This window comes from Myxine glutinosa, chromosome 6, assembly GCF_964187855.1.
Source record: "Myxine glutinosa chromosome 6, kmMyxGlut1.1, whole genome shotgun sequence".
In the NCBI taxonomy this organism is placed as follows: Eukaryota; Metazoa; Chordata; class Myxini; order Myxiniformes; family Myxinidae; genus Myxine; species Myxine glutinosa.
Window position 1 is genome coordinate 178018440 of NC_136266.1, and position 22872 is coordinate 178041311.

The window sequence follows — 22872 nt, forward strand, 5'->3', positions numbered from 1 at the left end:
GCCGTTATCCACCGTCAAGACATCAAGACCAACCTCATCTCCATCTCATCTGCTCCATCATTTGAACACCTGGCTTTAAAACTCTCTGGTCACACGCAGTCAGTCATGGCTGTCGTCTACCGCCCTCCCAAACCACACCCATCATTCCTGTCTGACTTCTCCTACTTTCTGACCCAGCTATGTTCCCTCTCCCCCTCAATCCTCCTCCTTGGTGATTTCAATATCCACATGGACTCCACTGACTCCACAATAACCACTGACTTCACTGATTTACTCACCTGCTTTAACCTCACTCAACATGTCGACTTTCCTACCCATATCCGTGGTCACATTTTGGACCTTGTCTGCTCCACTGGATTAAATTTGCACCATCTCTATGGCTCCGACCTCACCCTCTCTGACCACTTAGCCATCACTCTGACCATCAACATCCCCGCCCCAACACCAAGGCATTATCGCACAATCAACTTCCGTAAGCTAAACGCTCTTTCACCTACCTCATTCTCATCCACCCTCTCTGAAAAAATGTCCACTTCTCCCTTCATTGACCTCCACACCCCTTCCGACCTCACTGACTACTACAACCACACTCTCTCCTCCTGCCTTGACCAGCTTGCGCCTGTAAAAACCAAAACAGTTTCTTTCACCCATTCTGCTCCCTGGTTTACCCCTGAACTCCACCTGATGAAAACTCGTGCTCGCCAACTTGAAAGACTCCGCAATAAAACGGGTCTCACAGTTCACTCCCAAGCCTACAAGGACCACATACAACACTACAAAGATGCCCTCTCCCGCGCCCGCTCTGCCTACTACTCTCAAATTATCCACTCTGGCTCCGGAAACCCAAAAGCACTCTTCTCGACAATAAACAAACTCCTCCGCCCCCTGAACACCACCACCCAGTCATTCACAGTAGACAACTGCATCTCCTTCCTCTCTTTCTTCCAACGCAAAATTGACAACATCTACAACAGCTTGACCACCGCCGCACCCGCTCCCCCTCCAACCACCTGCCCCCCCTTGTCCTGCCATCCCCTGTCTCGGTTCTCCCCAATCTCTCCTACTGACCTCTCTGAACTCCTCATAGGAATGAAAACTGCCACCTGCACTCTTGACCCCATCCCCTCCAGCTTTGTCAAAGCCTCCCTCCCTGCTCTCTCTCCACTTATCATTGCAACAATAAACTCCTCCCTGTCTACAGGCATCGTCCCACCTTCCCTCAAAATTGCTGCTGTTACCCCCATTCTAAAAAAACCTGGTCTAAACCCTGACACCCTAAACAACTTCAGACCCATCTCCAACCTACCCTTTCTGTCAAAAGTTTTGGAACGCGCTGTAGCCACTCAACTCAAACATCATCTCTCTGCCAATAACTTGTATGAAACATTCCAATCCGGATTCCGCTCCAACCACAGTACTGAAACTGCTCTCCTCAAAATCACCAACGACCTTCTCCTCTCCTCTGACGCTGGCAACCTCAACATTCTCGTCCTCCTCGACCTCAGCGCTGCCTTTGACACCATCGATCACACTATCCTCCTCACCCGACTGGAATCCACCTTTAACGTCACCGGCACTGCCCTCTCTTGGATTAAATCATACCTCTCTGACAGATGCCAGTTCATCTCCATCAATAACTGCAAATCCCCCACTGCTCCCCTCCCCCAAGGTGTCCCCCAAGGTTCAGTTCTTGGCCCCCTCCTCTTCATCCTTTACCTGTCCCCGCTCGGTCACTTAATCCGCCGTCATGGTCTCCAATTCCACTGCTTCGCCGATGACATCCAGCTTTTCATCTCCACCAAGTCCGTCTCCACCGACACCCACTCTATCCTGACAAACTGCATCACTGAAATAAAATCCTGGCTTCAAATCAACTTCCTCAAGCTTAACTGTGATAAATCTGAAATAATCATCATTGGCCCAAAAACGCTCACAAAATCCACCCATAACTTTGCCCTCAACATCGACGGTATCCCAGTATCCACCTCCCCTCACATCCGGAATCTTGGCGTCATCTTTGACTAAACCCTTTCCTTCGACAAATACACTAAACAGATCACAAAGTCAGCCTTCTTTCACCTGAAAAACATTGCCCGTCTCCGCTCATCCCTCTCCTCCACGGCTGCAGAAACCCTCATCCACGCCTTCATCACCTCCCGTCTGGACTACTGCAATAGCCTCCTCCATGGTTCACCCTCAAAAATCACCAATAAACTCCAATACATTCAGAACTCCGCTGCCCGTCTACTCACTCATTCCCGGACCCGTGACCACATCACCCCCGTCCTTTACAAGCTTCACTGGCTCCCCATCCCCCAGAGAATCCAGTACAAAATCCTCCTCTTGACATACAAAGCCCTCCATAACCTGGCCCCATCCTACCTGGCTGACCTCCTCTCCAGACACACTCCCACCCGCAACCTCCGCTCTGCTGGTACCAACCTCCTGACCCCCTCCATCCGGACCAAATTCAGATCCTGGGGGGACAGGGCCTTCTCCATCGCTGCTCCCACCCTCTGGAACTCACTACCTCACACCATCAGAGACTCCTCCTCACTCACCACATTCAAAACATCACTAAAGACCCACCTGTTCAACGCTGCATTCAACATTCAACCCACAGCATTTAACCCCTGACTATCTCTTCTCCTTCTCCCTCCTTTTGCTTTAAATATTTCCCTATTGATTCTTGTCTTGTCTTTTTGATTCTTGTCTTATATATATGCCGTATATCGCTGCTGTTTGTTTTCTTGATTCTTGTCTTTTTGCAATTGTTGTTTTCATGTATTGTTATGCATTATGTTTTCCACTCTGTCAAAGCGCCTTTGGGCTTCTGGAAAAGCGCTATACAAAATAAATGAATTATTATTATTATTATTATTATTATTATTATTATTATTATTATTAAATGAAAAAACCCTTGAAAAACAGAAGAGTTGGCTCACACCAAGTTGACTGCGCAGACTAAGGATTCCATGAACACCATCTAGTTTCAAAGACGAGATCCAGCGCATCTTGAATCCGCTTCTTTTTGCGGGAAACTTCCTGAAGGCATAAATTGTTCCAGTGGCCACAGCAATGAACATGAATGGCCGAGCTGCTCTCATGCTGAATTTGAGTAGCAACACCAGTAATCCTTCCCTGCATATGTGATGCCCCCATCATATGCTTGACCTGAACATTGATCCAGCCCTAGATTGCAGCGAATCAGAACATCTTCCAGGGTCTTTGTGAAGGTTTCACTGGCAATGTCTGGCACCTCAACAAATCCCAGGGATTCCTCGTATACCTGGTAGTTGTCCTCAACCCACGTTACACAAATATTCACCTGTCCTTTGCAAAAACAAATCAGTTGTTTCATCGCCAATAGTTGAGTACCTGCCTGCTTCCTTCACTTCAGTCAGGACTGAATTGCTTTCAGGAACAAATTGCTTTCAGCATCATCATGACCTCGAATGGGATGGATGGGATGCCCCTGTCTGAGCAAATACCATTTCCATGTCTTCGCTGGTCTTGCCTCAATGCTTGGTTCAGCTCCACATCTATCCCAGTCCTTCCCAAAGATTTAAGCTTTAAGATTCTGGTCCAATCTCCATATGGACCGCCTGGTCTCTGGAGAATCTCCTCGTCCTTGGGTTGATGTGCCGTATTGCCTTGACAGCATATTCCAGGTAATGTCTGCTCGTCTCCAGAGGCCTATTCATATACTCCATAAAAAACCCACAAAAACGCTCCGTTGGTTGTTATCTCCATATGCCGGTTTCCGAACGTGGAACTGGAGTCTTCCCAGGTATCAAAGTATCCACCTTTGTGTGTGTAGCGTTCAGAGAGGTTAAAACAAGTAAGGACTAAAATACCTGAAATGGGAATCGATCCGCAGTGGTGATTGAAAGAGAACGTGAAGTTTTGGGCCTTACCCTTGATCGGAGCAGGATACCACCTCAGGCTTTCTCTCTTCTGTCTCTTGTTTTTCTTTCCCTTTCTCTTTTGCGTTTTCACATTGTATTTTGGAGCATGAAATCGAGGGACATCATTTTCAAGCTTTGCTTAGGACCAACCTCTCCCATATAATGATTGAAATACGAATATCGTTATGTCCATGTAGAAGTATTGCACCATATAAAATTTTATTGTATGAAAATAAATATCAACCAACAATCTTTCATTCACGGCAGATCAAGCACCATTTAAGGTACTAGTTCACCCGCAGACACCGGGAGCGGCAGGAAGGGTCATTCCTCTTTGGGGTATATAGATTACAGTCGATCTAAGGTCGGGTCTCAAGAACATTGGGTGTGTGTTCATTTACCAAGTTTCTTGTGGAGAGATCGCCAAGTGGTTTAAGCATTCGAGCAAGCATTGCATTCGAAACCATTAAGGAACGGCTGGCTTGGAAAGCACACGCTAGCTGCTTGGTAAATGAGCATAACTTGGGCTTCCTCCCTTTCAGTTTCATGTTAAACAGCGAGTTTCAAAAGTTCACTACGAAAAACGCCACGTTAGCGCCAGGAAGGGTCATGTTATTAACCAAACTCTTGTGGGGTACATAGAGCACAGTAGATCTTCGCTCAGTTCTGTAAGTAAAACCTACCTCATGGATGTCTGGATTCTTCCAAATTTCCTTATTTAGTGTTATAAATAGCATTATCAACTGTTTAAAAAGCAAATCATACGTGTTTGTGGTTTAGAATATTCATTACTGTTCATTACTTCTGGTCGAGGCTGTCGGGATTCTTCCAAATTTCCTTATTTAGTGTTATAAATAGCATTAGCGAATGTTTAAAAAGCAAATCATACGTGTATGTGGTTTATAATATTCATTACTGTTCATTACTTCTGGTCGAGGCTGTCGGGATTCTTCAAAATTTCCTTATTTAATGTTATAAATAGCATTAGCGAATGTTTAAAAAGCAAATCATACGTGTTTGTGGTTTATAATATTCATTACTGTTCATTACTTCTGGTCGAGGCTGTCGGGATTCTTCAAAATTTCCTTATTTAATGTTATAAATAGCATTAGCGACTGTTTAAAAAGCAAATCATACGTGTTTATGGTTTAGAATATTCATTACTGTTCATTACTTCTGGTCGAGGCTGTCGGGATTCTTCAAAATTTCCTTATTTAATGTTATAAATAGCATTAGCGACTGTTTAAAAAGCAAATCATACGTGTTTGTGGTTTATAATATTCATTACTGTTCATTACTTCTGGTCGAGGCTGTCGGGATTCTTCCAAATTTCCTTATTTAGTGTTATAAATAGCATTGGCGACTGTTTAAAAAGCAAATCATACGTGTTTATGGTTTAGAATATTCATTACTGTTCATTACTTCTGGTCGAGGCCGTTGATCCCACGAAAACGCCATGATAAGCTATTTATATATGTTGACTCGCCAGAAAAACCTTGGAGGTGGGATATTATTGGTATTAATTATGTTTTGTAATAACATTAATATTACGCTATTATCTTTAGTTTTGTCAATCGAAGCGGCCTTGGAAAAACGCCACGATAAAGCTAACTTAATATGGCTATACACCTCAACACGCATCCCATTGACGGGAATGGCAGGGAAAACCCGCTTGCGGGGAGAAAACCCCCTTGGGGAGGGGGGCAAATGAATGCGCGACAACCTTCATTATGTAACCCTTCGGCATCCTGTCAAGTTTGGTTGAGATGGGATAAGTAAGGACGGAATGTATTGGCATCAAAAATTCATCAGACAGACACGAAATGGCGTATTTTAGCATGATGATGATTTTACTTCTTATTTGTTTTGACCTTGTTTAAAACCTCAAATTCAATTTATGGTTACTACAAGATGGCCTACAGGTACACACACTCACCTCTAAGCAGTCTGGCCTGGATTTGAATCCCGACTCAGCCATAAACTGTCATCGAGGTGTTTCATACACAGGGTGGATCATCATTGTGTGTGCCGTCCCTCAGATGTCCGCTCAGCAAATGTAAAATGTTATTGTAATTGGCACATTTGCTTTTCCTTTTTTCAAAGCAGGAGTCATACGCTTCGAAAACCTGACGGTGGGACGGTTTTCAGATTTCTTCTTCCACTACTGTTGCCTTTTCAGCTGACCATGGGAATGATTACGAGTCACCATTCATACAATTGGATTCTTTCAAGAAAATGCAGACTGTATATTCTCGTCCATTTTGACTCGGTCCTGTGGTTTAAAATCAAATTTCATGTCAAAGTTCACCTCTAACCTCCCCCTTTCAGGATTGGTTTGTTTTGGGGCCTACATTCAAAAGCAGCAGTTAACTCATCAATCTATCCAAAGCATGCATCGTGGGTTAGTACCCACAATTGTGGGTTGTTAGTTGTTGTGGGTCACCCATGGGAATCCCACGGGCATGGAGGTGGATCGTTGCGATCGGTGCAGCCGTTTTTGCGGTACCCAGGACAATATCGTTAGCCGTGAGTCCAAACCTGAAAATGCTTGAGACCAAAGCTGAAATTGGAGAAACAATATCACCTATTTTACTCCAGGGGGTCCCAGGATTACCCACCCAAAATTTCGTTGCGATCGGTTCAGCAATTTTTGCGGTACCTTCGAACGGACGGACGGACGGACATAGTGAATTATAGTCAGATGCATTCCTCTTGCTTCAGCTAAAATCTGATGGTCTTAAGTATACGCTTTCATATCCAATGTATAACGTCTGCCATTTTTATTTACACCGCAGAACAAATTTATACAGACAGGCCTCTGGGCCTACAGTCGCCATCCCAACTACGTGGGGGAGATCCTGATTTGGATAGGTCTTGCTCTGCCACCATCTACCGTGTTGGTCGGGGCGCAGCATCTGTCCCTCCTCTCTCCAATCGCCGTCTGGTTTTTGCTGCGCTACGTCAGTGGCGTGACCCCACTGGAACTCGGTGCCGCACAGCGATGGGGTCATAATCCTGCCTATAAGCGCTATGTGGCCAACACACCCGTGCTCTTCTTCTTCCTGAACTACTAACTTGCAGTTTCTAGAAAAGTCCAGGCTCCTTTTTCTATCTGTCTAATCATTAAAAAAAACAGTATGGACTCGGTCTAAAAAGCTTCCCTATATTTAAAACTTCATATGTTTGAGATTACGCAAGATATACCTGGATTTGATAACCATGCGTGAAACTCAAACCTGTTGTCGCATTGAGATTCAAACACACACACACAATGTTTTTATACATATATATTTTTTCCAAATCAACTTTAGTACATGGCAATTTTTCAGTCACGAAATGTGCGTTTATACAGGTTCACACGTGGACGTTGCACAAAAACAGGTATACCCACACACCCTATAACCTACAGCATACAGTTCCCAAATGCAAGAAACATTGTCTGGAGCGAGGTGCTTCGGAAAGAATTACCTGGGGCCTTCGTCAATTTGCACCCACGTATAAAGATGGACTGTATTTATTTATTTATTTTAAACAAAATACATGCAGTTACCCGTCCAATTAAATTACACCACTTACATTCAATCAGGCGTAGCTACAACGCTAGCAAAAGACCATGCCATAGTCTGAGATTCGCACGTTGAACCCCGTCACAGCCCCGATCCACGGAGTTAAGGCAAATGATTACGGGTAGACATTTTGGGGATTTGTGGCAGCGGAATCCTTGGTGACCGATCACCCAAATCCGCTGGACAACAAAGGAGGACGACCTCGAAAGGACACAGAGCCTACCATCGGTCGGACGGCCGGTAGTGAATGAGGTAGGCGGGTCACAGCGTGCGAGGCCCGGACAAAACGAGTGCCGAAGAAAGTGCAAGAGGCAAAGAGGTGAAAAAGGTCACAGCCTCGAGCTAAGTGGTCAAAGACTACTCAGAGAATAATTTTTTTTCCCAGACCTCTTCAGGACCATCCACATATTACATACACAAGGGAATAAAAGATTTGGGAGGGAATCAAACAAAATCTGCCATTTTTCTTTATGCAAGATGTAAAGGCCTCTTATATGGTTGGTTACAATCACTACAACACAAAAGCAAGAGCTCGCAATCAGTTCACCTTGAGAACACAACACCATGTTACTTCCTTAAAGCACCGTCTTCCCCACACCTTTAGCGTGCCAGCCTTGCGTCCCCCTGCAATATCCACAGTTCAACTCCCATTTCGACTAATCCTTCGACAAATGCCGAGAAATAAATTATAATTTTGGAAAAGGAGGAGAGGGGGTTTGATCCATCGTCTTCGAGAAATTGAAAAGTCACTCCCCCACCACCTACCCCCAAATATTGCACAAACCACGGTTTCTGATGTCTATCCGATGGACTTGGTGTCCGATTGCCTGTGGAAGGCCATGGAATTGGTGTCGTGTGTTCGAATGAAGATGCACTTCATGCTTTGCTGTCATATATACACATGTATGTATATATCAATAAAAAATACTCTTCAAAAGTACCCTTTGATCCTTAATCTCGAACTCTTCAGGTTTGCTAATATGAGCGACGAAGCGAGCTCGGAGGTGCATAGAACAAAACACTTTAAACGTTCACCTGGAATAGCGAGTTCCAAAGTCTCCGCGATTCAGCAGCGTACGGCTCACTTATTAAATCACAGGTCATGCGGGTATCATCCAAAAACAGATGTCACCACAATTACAGGTCAATCGCTCGACATTCTGAGGATTTTTCCTTTCGACTACCTGCCTGGAACCATTAACACACAAGCGTTTCCACAGGAAGCAAAACACACAAACGATTGTTCACATTGGGCCATCACGGGGACTTTGAAGCGCCCACGAAGCACACCTGGTCCGGACCCCTGCAGGGCGTGGCAGGTGCACAAGTTCAAACCTTTGGGTACCTAACGTTGCTGCAAGGGTACCTTCAATGTAATCGAAGGGTACCTCAAAGTTGCTACCCGTTCTTCCCGACATCCATGGGTCCAGAGAAAGGCCAAATCACGCAAGGGTTTTGAGTTTATCCAGAATAAAATAAACACGCGATCGATCCAAACAATGAGCATAAATTTAAAGTCTAATAAAACAAATCTAAACTATGTGTTTTCTCAACCTCGATTCGTTTAGTACCACTTAATCAACGTGAATCGATCGTGGGACCTAAAAACTCCGCAAAGTGACGCGAGCCTTCATCACAGGAGGCATGCGTAGCCCATGGATGCAGATACATTGTGGATCATGTTAAAATGATCTATCCTGATATGAAGACCTTCACCTGAGAGACCTCCCGCACCATGGGCGATGGCATGAGGACATCTATACAGGCATCATGACCTCGGCGTATTCGTCCTTCCCTTCAGACTCGTCGAAGTTCGGTGCAGAATCATCGGCATCCAACTGTAAACGTACAAGGTCGAGGTGCCAAAGGGGAGCAAACGTGTGAGTGACAGAAACATAAAATTATCACCTCGACATACGACAAAAACAAACAAACAAAAACAAAACAAAACAGGAAATCTGCCTCGTCATACCCTCCACCAAAAACGGGAAATCACGTTAAGGAAAACGCTTCTGGCACTTTCAAGTTGTGTCATTTTCTGTGGGCCGAGGAACACCACGGGGGCCGACAGGATAGTCGAGAGGTGTGCCCACTCTCACCTCCGAGCCGTCTAGCCTGGGATTGAATCCCAACCCGTAATGGCGGTGTTTCACAAGACGGGCGATTCATCGATGTGTGTCCCGTCCCTCTGACGGACGTTAAACTCGGTGTCTTGTCTGCTAGCATTAGTTAGCGGACCAAAAGGATCCGAAGGTCCAAAAGGATCCCTCCCCCCCCCTTCCCATGGCTCGTCCCCCCCAAGCCCTCTCCCTCCCACAGATCTCCCGATGTCCCTGCTCTCCATCTTGTTCTCCCGCTCCCTTTATCATGTCTTATGTTTTATGTGCCAGTTTGTCTTTTTGTAATCGGTGTTAGCTCTTACACGAGCCTCGATCTTGTATACAAAAAAAGAAAAAAAAAAGAAGAAGTGTCCTTAACAAAGAGTAGGCGAGCTATCACCGGCACCCTGAACAACAAATTCCATACTCCTGCCCTGACTGACGGCTACAACGACAGTGACAAAAAATGCTTTGGCAGCACCAAATATGTGTAAAGAGTATGGCACACATGACCATCATGAGCACCCACTGTCACACAGCCCACATCCACTCTTCAACTGCACTGTTAATGCCTGGCCTGAGGTATGACCACCAGCCTCTGCATTTTCCTCATTGCTCTTAACGTTCTCACCTCTTTCATTCAAACTACCAAAAGTGAGCAGATGTAGGAGCAGCAGAGAGATACTCACACATTTAAGTTCCCGTTCCGAGAACAACTTGCTGAGCACAAATTGGCGGAGTGGCACGGTGAGAATGAGCATGAAGGGAAAGGCCAGGGCGGCCACGGTGCGCATGACGGTCCAGAGCATGATCAAACACACACACTGGATGCCAGTGAACAGGTTCATATGCAGGATCTTCACCTGCAGGGAGAAAAGTGTCACAAAGTTTGCTCGTAGTGGCCTATCAGCCAAAACAAATACTGTAGTTAAGTTTTGTGATTGCCAAGGGTCTGAAGGTCTTGGGATGACGGGACGTAACAGTGTCATGTGAACGCGATCACTGTGCCCTGGATTAAAATTATAGGAAAACTTGGTTAAAGAATCCGCCATTCATATATGGGGCATGTTTGGTGGGCGGGGTGGCCCGGAGGTACACCCACACACCGCCGAGCTGTCTAGCCTGGCTTTGAATCTCGGCCCGGCTATAAACTGCCGTCCTGGTGTTTCACATGCAGCGCGAGGCATCAATGCGTGTGCTGTCTTTTGGATGGCCGTTAAACTTGGTGTCCCGTCTGCTGTCATTAGTTGGTGGAAGTTAAAGATCTCACGGTGTCATTTGCGAGAGCGATCGGGGGCACCATGAACAAATTGATCGAGTGGATTTGGGAGATTAACAAAGTTATTCTCCCATTAAGAAAGTGAAAACAACAAGTGAAAGAATTCAAAATCATCTCGAGGTACAAGCTGATTGGTTGCCGAGTCCCCAGGGAATTTGGACTCAAACATCGGAATTCCGGTTACAGGTGTGATAATTTTTTATAAAATGGAGATTCTGTTAGGAATCGGGTCTGACCTCGTATCCCATTTCCTAGTCCCGGTAAACTTGTAGATTTGGATCAGGCATTGCCTGCCAGACTTCATTTACCATCCTTCTCACCATCATTGACCTGTTGATATTTCCATTTCTACCTTTAGGGATTAGTCAACCCCATAACCTTTAGTGATTAGTCAACCCCATAACCTTTAGGGATTAGTCAACCCCATAACCTTTAGTGATTAGTCAACCCCATAACCTTTAGGGATTAGTCAACCCCATAACCTTTAGTGATTAGTCAACCCCATAACCTTTAGGGATTAGTCAACCCCATAACCTTTAGTGATTAGTCAACCCTATAACCTTTAGGGATTAGTCAACCCTATAACCTTTGGGGATTAGTCTACCCTATAACCTTTGGGGATTAGTCTACCCCATAACCTTTCGTGATTAGTCAACCCTATAACTTTTAGGGATTAGTCAACCCTATAACCTTTGGGGATTAGTCAACCCCATAACCTTTAGGGATTAGTCAACCCTATAACCTTTCGTGATTAGTCAACCCCATAACCTTTAGGGATTAGTCAACCCCATAACCTTTCGTGATTAGTCAACCCCATAACCTTTCGTGATTAGTCAACCCTATAACCTTTGGGGATTAGTCAACCCCATAACCTTTAGGGATTAGTCAACCCTATAACCTTTCGTGATTAGTCAACCCTATAACCTTTGGGGATTAGTCAACCCTATAACCATTAGCGACAAGTTAACCCGGTAACTTTTAGCGAATAGTCAACGCTTTAACTTTTAGTGACACGTAAACCCAATAACCTTTTGGGATTAGTCAACCCTATAACCTTTAGGGATGAGTCAACCCTATAACCTTTAGCAACACGTTAACCCTGTAACTTTTAGCGGCACATTAACCCTGTAACTTTTAGCGGCACATTAACCCTGTAACTTTTAGCGGCACATTAACCCTGTAACTTTTAGCGGCACATTAACCCTGTAACTTTTAGCGGCACATTAACCCTGTAACTTTTAGCGGCACATTAACTCTGTAACTTTTAGCGGCACATTAACCCTGTAACTTTTAGTGAAGTGAACCCGAGGAGCTAAGAATACCATGGGATATTTAATGTCCAGATAATGAACGATAGCAGATGGGACACCCGGCTTAACGTCAATTCGAGTGATGGCACACTTTGTGATGCAGTGCCCCACCTATGAAGAAACTATCGCACAGTTTAAGGTCGGGACTGGAATCAAACCCATAATAGACAACTCAAAGATCAATGCGCTACATCTGCCCCAATACTATATCCGCCCTTAGACAATACCATACCTTGTTGGTGTACGGCGTGTCTGGATGGTGTTTGGCCGGCATGAACATGAACATTAAACGGTCGTACAGCTGTATCCCACTGAGAGATGTGACACCCATGTATAAAAAGATACCAAAAAGTACTGCCAATGGGATTTGCTTCAACACCGGGGCGAGCACCACCGACAGACCTGCCACAAAAGGGGAATGTGGGATGGATGCACAGTGAGTGAAATGGAAACCACATTGTGAGTAAAGTACCTGCGTTTCCCTGAAACCATAACCTTGCCAACAGGCCCAATTTGACTGCAATATTCAATCGTTTGTATTGGGCAATTCCACCGCAGTTTTGTTTGCGCCATTCCATACCGCTCCACCTTTTAAGGTTGCTTTCACCGCCCCCAAATCCTAATACGGTTACAGCTTTGCTGTGTGGGGGGGCTCGACATCATCGCAAAGGCCGAGCTTTCGCATCCCAAGGGAGGAGAGCAAAGTCGCAGCTGGTGAAGTGCTAATAGCACTTTCAGCATATCAAGGAGGTAAAATCATTTTTAACTCTTTCACGTGCAACAAAGCGTTAGTGAAACCTTAGTGACAATATTGCAGAGGCTCCTGGGAGCAATTGCTGCCATATCGGAAGATCTTCGGATCGTCAAAACTTTAAACCGAGGTCAAATTTGTGATTGTACAAGGTGTGTGTTTTTCAGAATTTCAGAATGAATTTGTTTTCCAGGATCATTAAGCAATATATAGAAAGCCTGGTGTTGGCTTGGCTGTTAGGGTGCCGGCTTGGGATCCTAGGATCCTGGGTTGGAATCCCGGTCAATCGCCGAATTAATTCCAGGGGGGTTTAATCAGCCTGTCATCCTTCCGAGGTCGGCAAATTGAGTACCAGTTCACTGGTAATTCCCTGTGTGACGCAAGACGTGACCAACAGGGTTGGCAGCAGGAAGGGCATCCGGCCATAAAACATTGCTTCAAAAAGGGGACCACGGTGCCCGAAAAAGGCCAACCCCTGCTTTGCGGGGAAAAATGGCCTCTAAAGGTGGTTAATTAACCAATATATAGAAAGCCTGGTGTTGGCTTGGCAGTTAGGGTGCTGGCGTGGGATCCTAGGATCCTGGGTTGGAATTCCGGTCAATCGCCGAATTAACGCCAGGGGGGTTGACTCAGCCTGTCATCCTTCCGAGGTCGGCAAATTGAGTACCAGTTCACTGGTAATTCCCTGCATCCGGCCGTAAAACATTGCTTCAAAAAGGGGACCACAGTGCCCGAAAAAGGCCAACCCCTGCTCTGCGGGGAAAAATGGCCTCAAAGGTGGTTCATTAAGCAATATATATATAGAGGTGTCGGCAGGATAATGAAACCATACCAATGAGGATGGATATGACAAAAGATGTAAGCCGTTGTTCCTTGACACAGGCGATCTGCGGTTTCTCTCCAGGGGCCGTGGCTTTGCTCATGACTGTGAGGGCGTTGACATGTGTGACAGAACGGACCGTGGCGGCTGAGAGCCAGGGCATTCCAAAGAAGGCACTGAGCCCCCCCATGGTGACAATCAGTAGGAGATCCAAGTGGAAGCCAGAGCCCTTGACAAGTCGGCGTTCCTTTTTATTCACAATGAGCCTGGGAAAGTGAGATGAGGAACATGGGTGGAGGTTGAGAGGTTGGGAGGGGAAGGTGCACTTTAATCCCACTTCCATGCCTTCACCAGTCAAGCTTCATGTGTTGATTCCCCAAGTCACATACGTGGTTATCTGAGACTCCATGAAGATGAGGATGAAGACAAGAAAGGCAGGGATGACCGAAGCGAACATGAGCCACACAGGAAAGGATCCGTTCGAGCCTAGTGGGTTAATCAGCCAGCCACGCTTCTCTGGTGACGTCACAGACAGCCCGTTGGGCACGTTCAGTTTCTGTAAAAGGTCACAATAAAAACAGTGGTTATTGTGCCAAAATGGGTCCGGAAGAGCCACGTATAAGTAATTGTTGGGTGGTGTGTTTTGAGAATTTATTTTGAATAGAATGATATGAAAGAAGTACCTGAATGTACGTGTAAGGGATCATGTAGTCCACGAGAACCATGATGAGGATGGCGATGGGAACGCCAAAGTCTCCAATCACACGACGAGCCTGCATCACATCACGGTCGGAAATTAACCACTCATCTCTTATCTCCACGATTCAAGCCTGAATCGAAACAGCCATGACAACAGGAAACCTAAAATCCAGTTTAATAAAAACTTTGTGTTCTGCATTTTGTAACTAAGAGCCAATGAAGAATTGTAATATGAAAAATTACTTCAAATACAAATGTGTTTGGAGGAAGGGAGTTATGAAAGACAGGAAGTAAGAGAGAATACTTTTCCGCCAAGAAAATTGCTGTTCTTGAACTTCCGCAAGAAGAAGGCCAAAAAGAATGTCCCCAGCATATGGACGAGCGACAGCAACGCAGTGTTGGGCTGTGGGCTCATCACCGGGGTCGTGCCGTTCATCGTAAGATTGGAGAAGCTGTCGTTGGTGCAGTACGACTCTAGCAGAGGGTGAGTATTAAAAACCTGGGTGGATGGAGAGAAGCGACGGTTGAGGGTACAAGGGCGATTTGGACCAAAAACATGCTCGACATCCATTCACAGTGTCGGCCAATACCATGATTATCTTGGAGAATGTTTCGTAGATGAAGATGAGGGATATGAGGATAGCGAAGATCTCCTGTGTGAAGCGGGATATGTAGCGCACAAGAAGGCTGCCTTCGAAGGCCACGGTGAACAGCACAATGACGATCAGCCACAGGCCTATCCACACCCGCCCTGGCAAATACTCCACGTGTTGTTGCTGGCAGAACTGCACACGGATGCGGCACAACATTGTGACCTTATGCAGTGTCAGCAGCCAGTCCCCTACCACACGACTAGATGTAGCATCTTCAACTGAATGTGTTAACTATCCTACTTGTTAAACACTCCTTGGCAGGCCTTTCCGTCCGCGGGTCTAAACGTATCGCACCAATTTCCCATGGGTTTGTGACCACGGTATAACTCACCTAACCACCCCACCCGGCCCTCCCCAAATCCAAATCCCACCTCACTCTGATTCTTATTGTCAGATAAGCTAACGTACAACTTAGTAAGAAAGAAAAAAAAGATGTAATCATAACCTGAACCAAAAGGTTTAAGAAAAACCAAAAGTAGAAATAAATAAATAAATCAGGAAATATCACCTGATCATCATCAAATATTTAACTTTACATCCTGCTATGAACAAATAAATGTGAAATGCAAATTATTTCATGTCCCAGTAATATCTCTGAAGGGAGCCGCTTTTAGCCAATGGGGAGGAGGGTTTAAAGGAGGGGGTGTCTGGTAAGCATGTGACACTTTACAAATAATCAGAGATCTCCAAAAGAAAAATGTGTCTGTCACAACAGAAATTGCTGGGAAATTCACTAAAATTACATTTTGTGTTTAATGGCATGAGGTTTTTTTTTTCATACAATGATGTGGAGTGAAATTTTTTTGATGTTGATCAAATATAGGAATTATTGTTTCAAAATTCTCAAGTGAAATGAAATTTGAAACTCAGTAGTGTGTGTGTGTGTGTGTTTGTGTATGTGTATGTGTGTGTGTGTGTGTGGATATATACACAAAGAATTAAGTTAAGCACCCCTACACAACGAATTAAGGTAAGCACCCCCTAATATATATTCTTTGTGTATATGTATACATTGGCATATATTCTAAGGTATGTGAGATCAAATAATGATTGGTATGACATTAGCAATTATCCATTGATGAAATTGAGTGATCAAAGTGAAAAAAAGTGATTGGTTGAGTCAGTGATCCGATCACGTGGGTCCTACACACGTTATTGACGCAAAGATCGCTAGAGGTCTTCTCAGAACAATGACTGTACGTTAGAAAACATAAACGTCATCCACACTGTCCGTGATGGACCTATAGCTCCATACTTAAATTGAGGTGCAAATATGCCTAAAATTCCCAAAAAATTTCACCTTAAATTATTCAGAATAAAATATTGAAAACGGCATGATTGTTATGTTTTTATGTGACCATAATATCACTTCTCCAGAAAATATAGCAATATCATGGGTATATTACACTGTTTTGACGACAACAAACTTGTAATGTGCGAGGTTGTAAAAAAACGGGGGGGGTGCTTAACTTAATTCTTTGTGTATATATATATATATATATATATATATATATATATATATATATATATATACACAAAGAATTAAGTTAAGCACCCCCCCCCCCCCCGTTTTTTTACAACCTCGCACATTACAAGTTTGTTGTCGTCAAAACAGTGTAATATACCCATGATATTGCTATATTTTCTGGAGAAGTGATATTATGGTCACATAAAAACATAACAATCATGCCGTTTTCAATATTTTATTCTGAATAATTTAAGGTGAAATTTTTTGGGAATTTTAGGCATATTTGCACCTCAATTTAAGTATGGAGCTATAGGTCCATCACGGACAGTGTGGATGACGTTTATGTTTTCTAACGTACAGTCATTGTTCTGAGAAGACCTCTAGCGATCTTTGCGTCAATAACGTGTGTAGGACCCACGTGATCGTGCTGCACGAGCGATGGGCGTCACAGATGAGTGCACTCATCTGCATTTCATCAATGGATAATTGCTAATGTCATACCAATCATTATTTGATCTCACATACCTTAGAATATATGCCAATGTATACATATACACAAAGAATATATATTAGGGGGTGCTTACCTTAATTCGTTGTGCAGGGGTGCTTAACTTAATTCTTTGTGTATATATATGTGTGTATGTGTGGGCAAATCAACATACGTGGGAAAATTATACCGCACAGACAAGGAATCAAACCTGGTCTGGGAGTCTAATTTTCCCACATATGTTCATTAATTCATTATAATCCTGTTCATTTATTTAATACACAGTATGTGTATGTATATATGTATGTATGTATGTATGTCTACATATATATATCTTTTTTTGTGTACAAGATTAAGGCTCGTGTAAGAGCTAACATTAATCACAAAAAAAAAACCCCCCCAAAAAACCGACACAAAACATACAATAAAAGGAGCAGGAGACAAGATGGTGAGAGAGAGGGAAGCACACAAGTACAACAGCAGAGAACAGGGACATCGGGAGATCTGTGGGAGGGAGAGGGCTTGGGGGGTGAGGCATGGGAAGGGGGGGGGGGGGAGGTGGGTGAGGTATAAAACACATGAACACTGCTGGGACTCCCAGGAAAAGAAGAAAGAAGTTGGTATTTCAAAAAAGTGGGTCTGGGGTGAATTAACGGGAGTAGAAAAGATCAAGGTTTTGGATGGGGGAAGATAAGAGATGGTGGTGAACAGGTGTTTTAAAGACCTGGAGGGAGGAGTGGGATTGAAGAGAGTGATGTCAGTTTATGTTATATCTGTTATAAAGCAGAAAGAGAGTTATAAAACAAAATGTCAGTTTGTGTGTTTGTGCAGATGTCTGTCCCCCTTCATAAAGGTAGGTTTTGAAGACCAATCTTTCAACATGAATATGTTCACTACCTGCTACCTGCCAATGTATTGTATATACCCCTTATAAAGGGAAGAATAAGAGAACAACAACGAATGCACTACCACCACCGTTGGACAGAATAACTTGAAAACTGGACGGTGTGACTTAAAAAAAAAACAAAAAAAACTCCTAGAAGTTGTACAACTTGAAATAAAGTTGCCCCTTCCCCCTTGTTGGTCACGTAGGTAGGTAGTGGGTGTTTCTAGTTATTTAACTTTTCGTTTCCCTTTATTTATCAAGGGTATTGTGGATTAGTGTCATAATGCGAAAATTCCATGTTGTTAATTCCTTATTGACATGCCCTGGAGGGATAATCCCCATACACCTCATGGTCTCCATTTCTCCATGAGATAGAGGCAGCTACCTTCAGGTAGGTATAACATTATGGATACCACAAGAACATTTACCAAGTGATTACCAACTCAAATAAAATTACTTTACAATCAAAGTTTCAAACTTTACCGAGTACGCACATGGCAGGTAAATGTTTTAGAGCGTAAAATGCTCAATTTATCAGAGAAAAATAAATGACTATTGGCTGAGCGGGTCACATGGTAAAAGCAGCCACAGCATTGTAGTTACTTTGTAATACGCTTCCTCAAAGACGAGCAGAGGACCGGTAAAACCGATGATGAGCAACGGTTGAGCACAGAGAAGGGAGAAAAGAATGCTCTGGATGGAAGTTGCAATGATGAGCTCGGACACACCAATCAGGCCATTTGTCTTCTCACCTGTCATCGAGATGGTGAAGAACAAACATAACAAATAGTTACTCTATGTCAAGACTGCTTTGCGACACATGTTCCCTACCGGTCCCACTGAATGTTCTACTCGAACTCGTTCTGTAATTTATCATAATAAAGCCACGTTCCAAGTTTCAGTTGAATATGTTAAAGGGTAAGGGGGAGAATTCTGGAAAACCACAGGTGGGCCGGACAGACGGACGTAGAACAAAATTATAGTCCCTCTGGTGAAACCAATAGGGGAGCAATAACTAGGGGGTCAGCAGTAGAAATCCTCTATATTTAGACAGATGATATACAATGACAGAAAGAGGTATACAGGTGCGGTAAAATAAATATCCATCTGGGAATTGAGAATTAGACTTGTTTCATCTCTTAATCAACATTCCCTTCTAATGATCTCTTCTGCAGCATTTATCATGTGTGATAAAACAATTCCCTTTTTTTTTTTTACCCTTCATCTGATAACATAAAAATTTTCACATTCTCCCACTTCACTATCTCCAAATGCACCCTTCCCCCAATCCCGTCTACCATTTTAAATGCTCTTTAGCAGAAAACATTCCTTCCCCGTTCCAACTGCCCCTCCCATCCCTCCCCGCACCAAGCAGCCCCCCGAAGGTGATGGCGGGAGATAGGGCGGCGAAGTAGATGAAGATGACAGCAGCGAGGCACTGAGGGTTGAGGGCGTCCTGCAGGTCGCTCACATACTTTGGGTAGCGACGTCGAACATCCTCGACCAAGCCCCCAAAGGGACGGTGAGTGCGCTGCAGGGGATCAGCCTCTGGCTTAGCATCGGCTGGCAGTTTCTTACCAGACCACAATGGGGCTGTGGGTCAAGAGAGGGAGGAACGAGAGGAGAGAAAGTAGGTTGGGTGAGAAGAGGTTTTGATGGTCAGTGTATATAAACAGAATGGCAATTAGGAGCGAGGGAACAAAGAGCAGACAAATGAACAAGGAGTACGTGGATGAATAAGGAACAAGGGTGGCAGGATGGCCTAGAGCTACACGCACGCTCCGCTACGGTGTCTAGCCTGGGTTTGAATCCAGACCGGTGTTTCATCAGTGCGTGCCGTCCCTCGGATGGACGTCTGCCAGCGTCCCATCTGCCAGCCCATAAAACGAGCGTCCCATCTGCCAGCATTTGTTGGTGGACGTTAAAAAAATCCCACGATGTCCATCACAAAAAGTAGGCAAGCTGGTGTTCTGCTAAATTACAAATTCCTACCCTAACTAGTCGAACGTCAGGTACAATGTTCTGCCTGCGTGCCAGCCAGGCATAAGGAGGACACCTCGACCTCATTCACACCATTATTCGGTTTCATGTCAAGGGGTGTAAACTCTTGAGCAGTGACAAAGTCAGACTTGTAAAAACGTCAAAAAAACGTCACGTTTTCATAGTCACAAAACGACAGAGAATTGGATTAGACCTCATAATGGTGTGTAAGTCATAAAATAAATAAATAATGGAAGGAAATGTGAATAAACACTTGCCGAATATACACTCTACACTGCAGCAGTATGGGTTGTTGTCAGTTGCTAGGGAAATGATGTGGGCCGACGGTTACCGACTTTGTGGGCAGGGCTTGCCCCTCTTTCCCTTGCTGCACCCACCATGTGCTGCTAATTAACGTTTGATCTGATGGAAAACCATGACTTGTGTTTTGGTTAGAGACTCCATATGTGCACGACGAGCAGTAAATCCTTCTAAACTGCTGAGGTAGCCTCCTCCGTTAAACCCAAGCACCCGTGGGCCTAACAAGAGGAACAGAAGTGTTCCATGTGTACTGGACGAGTGTTTCATGTGTACGTGACCAGCCATCAGGTAAACTATATCCGGATAGCGCATTCATTAGACTTTTTGTTAAGTCCGCAGACTTCATTTTGTCAAATTCACATCGTTGCCATAACAGTGATGTCACAGTAAAAATGATGCCGTTAACCATTTTGAGAACTTGAAACAGAACTTACACTACAAGTTATCTTTAGTTTCTAATTTTGATCCATTCCTCATTGCTGATGCCCAGTGGGAGAGGAAGATGAGAGCATTCCCAATCTGAGATTCATTATTCTGATTCACTCTGAGATTCTGAGAATAGCGATGTTACTGGGACTCTGAGGCGCAGTGTCGCACCACGCTGCAAAAAGTGATGCTAGAGTTAATACTTGGCAAAGTTGTTAATTATTTCCCAGAAATCTCACACAACACGACTCAAAGAGATTCATTTATAAAATGGGTTTTGATCTCTGTATGTCTGTCTGTCCCGTCCGTCCGTTAACCTTTTTGCCATTTTGCTACTCCTCCCTCGTCTCCCTGCTCATTGTTCTGAAACTTGACACATGCATACAAGACAGTAGCCCCGCACAATCGCTCAGGCTTCAATTTTTCGATTTATATTCATGTTTTCCCAAGGGGGGGGGGAGGTGGGGGGTTAACCCCAATCTTTGGATCCCTACTCGTCCCTTATTTACCAACCGATTGCTCTGAAACACAATACAATCCTTCTACTCGATGGCTCGCACATTCGCTCAGGCTTAAATTTTTTGATTTCAGATTGTGAGGGATTCTGGGAAAAAGAGGGGGGGGGGGTGGGGGAGGGAAGGGGGTTTACACCCTGAAACATCGGATCCATACTCGTCCATTTTTTACCAACCGATTGCAGTGAAACCCGATACAACCCTTCCACTCAATGGGCCACATAATCACTCGGTCTTAGATTTTTCGATTTTGGAGCAGGGAGCTCCCAAGGATGCCCCCCCCCCCCCAAATCAGCAGGGGTCTGAATTACAACCACAACAAATGACCGTCAGCCCACTAAGGGGGCGAGAGGGAACAGGGAACGGGGAGGGCTATCTCTTATTATTATTTCGTATGCAGCCTGTGTATGCTGGTTGCATCATTTCTGGAAGCATGGCTGTGTCGCTGATGCAGTGCCCCCTGTTTCCAGTAATCTGGTACTCATTTTGCAGACCTCGGAGGAATGACAGGCTGAGTCAACCCATCTGGTGTTAATTCAATGGGGAATAAGGGCTAAAACCCAAGACCCTACGATCTTAAGCCAGCCACGTCAACTATTAAGCCAACACGAGGCTTTAATCCAAATAGACAGACAGTATTTGACATGTTATACGGTGACAATATGGATTTGAGGTCATTGGCCCTCACGCCACATTCACCTAGAGTCAGATGAGCATGCCGAAGATCTCTACCAACCAACATGTAATGACGTTTGGTGAAGACAAGATGTTATAACAGAAGACTAAGAGTTATCCCTCTCCTTTCTAAAAGGAGATCTTTGTCATACTCAAATGGCTACTTTTGATACCATAGTGACCTCTACAGTTTAGTCAAACCACGCTTCATTCCCATACCTTAGCATCCATTACACTGGAAATATGTCAGGCTCTAGATTATCTCATATATTAAATCCATATATCTGAAGACACAAAGGCAATGTGAAGCAGCCATATCCCGTTTTAATGGGCTATGATGCCATCCATTTTTTTGCACAAACCACAGAACCTCCTCAAAAGCCTCAAGGTCTTTCCAAGTCCTCATGGACTTAGTAACGACAAGCATTCCTGCTAATGTCTTCTGTTCTTCCACTACTCCAATTGTTTGGCTGATCACGTGTACCCACCCAACTGCTCTTGGACTCTATCGTTTGCACCTGAGAATGTGGAGAAGTCAACATGTCTCTGGCTATTATCAGAAATCTGCCTCAGCACTGGCGAGTCTGGCAGTTCACTCAGGCTGAGTGGCAGGGACAGCAGGCAACCATCCCTCTTCAGGACTGGTCTCGGATATCTACTGCCCCAGATATTAACTCAGTCGTGGAATTCCTCCACTCCCTCATGCGCAGATCCATCCCATATTGTCTTTAGTTATCATACCCATCCTCTCGCCCCGGATCCTGCGGTGAGGCAGTTGCCTTTAAGCAACTTGCTCTCTCTTTATGGATGGCCAATATAACTGAAGACAATTTCAAATCATTCCACAAAGCCCACAATAACAGCAAAAACAACAAACCACCATCTGGCCAAACTGAAGACGGAACTTTCAAACTTGCTTCCTTCGTCAAAAGCTCTCTGGAGTAAGCTCTCCCTCCATCCCTTCCATCCACTCCCCACAGCAAACTCTGCTCGTGAGAAGGCTGAATGCCTCAATTTTGTGTTTGCTTC

The 22872-nt window shown here is 44.5% G+C and overlaps 2 protein-coding genes across 6 annotated transcripts in view; one reads left to right on the plus strand and one right to left on the minus strand.

Moving 5' to 3' along the window:
* LOC137428987 (uncharacterized) overlaps window positions 1-8414 on the plus strand; it is a 48229-nt gene extending 39815 nt beyond the window's left edge. Inside the window, exon 5 of the mRNA XM_068118939.2 lies at window positions 6704-8414. Coding sequence (XP_067975040.2) covers window positions 6704-6982 — 279 coding nt within the window. The 3' untranslated portion in view covers window positions 6983-8414. The remainder of the gene's footprint in view (window positions 1-6703) is intronic.
* Window positions 7181-22872, minus strand: part of LOC137428985 (anion exchange protein 2) — a 155961-nt gene continuing 140269 nt past the window's right edge. For all 5 annotated transcript variants that reach the window (XM_068118930.2, XM_068118933.2, XM_068118932.2 and 2 more), the window contains 10 exons: window positions 19295-19519; window positions 18530-18678; window positions 15023-15217; window positions 14737-14931; window positions 14417-14506; window positions 14123-14289; window positions 13746-13999; window positions 12395-12564; window positions 10263-10436; window positions 7181-9312 (listed from right to left, as the gene is read on the minus strand). In XM_068118930.2, coding sequence (XP_067975031.2) covers window positions 9232-9312; window positions 10263-10436; window positions 12395-12564; window positions 13746-13999; window positions 14123-14289; window positions 14417-14506; window positions 14737-14931; window positions 15023-15217; window positions 18530-18678; window positions 19295-19519 — 1700 coding nt within the window. In that variant the 3' untranslated portion in view covers window positions 7181-9231. The remainder of the gene's footprint in view (window positions 9313-10262; window positions 10437-12394; window positions 12565-13745; window positions 14000-14122; window positions 14290-14416; window positions 14507-14736; window positions 14932-15022; window positions 15218-18529; window positions 18679-19294; window positions 19520-22872) is intronic.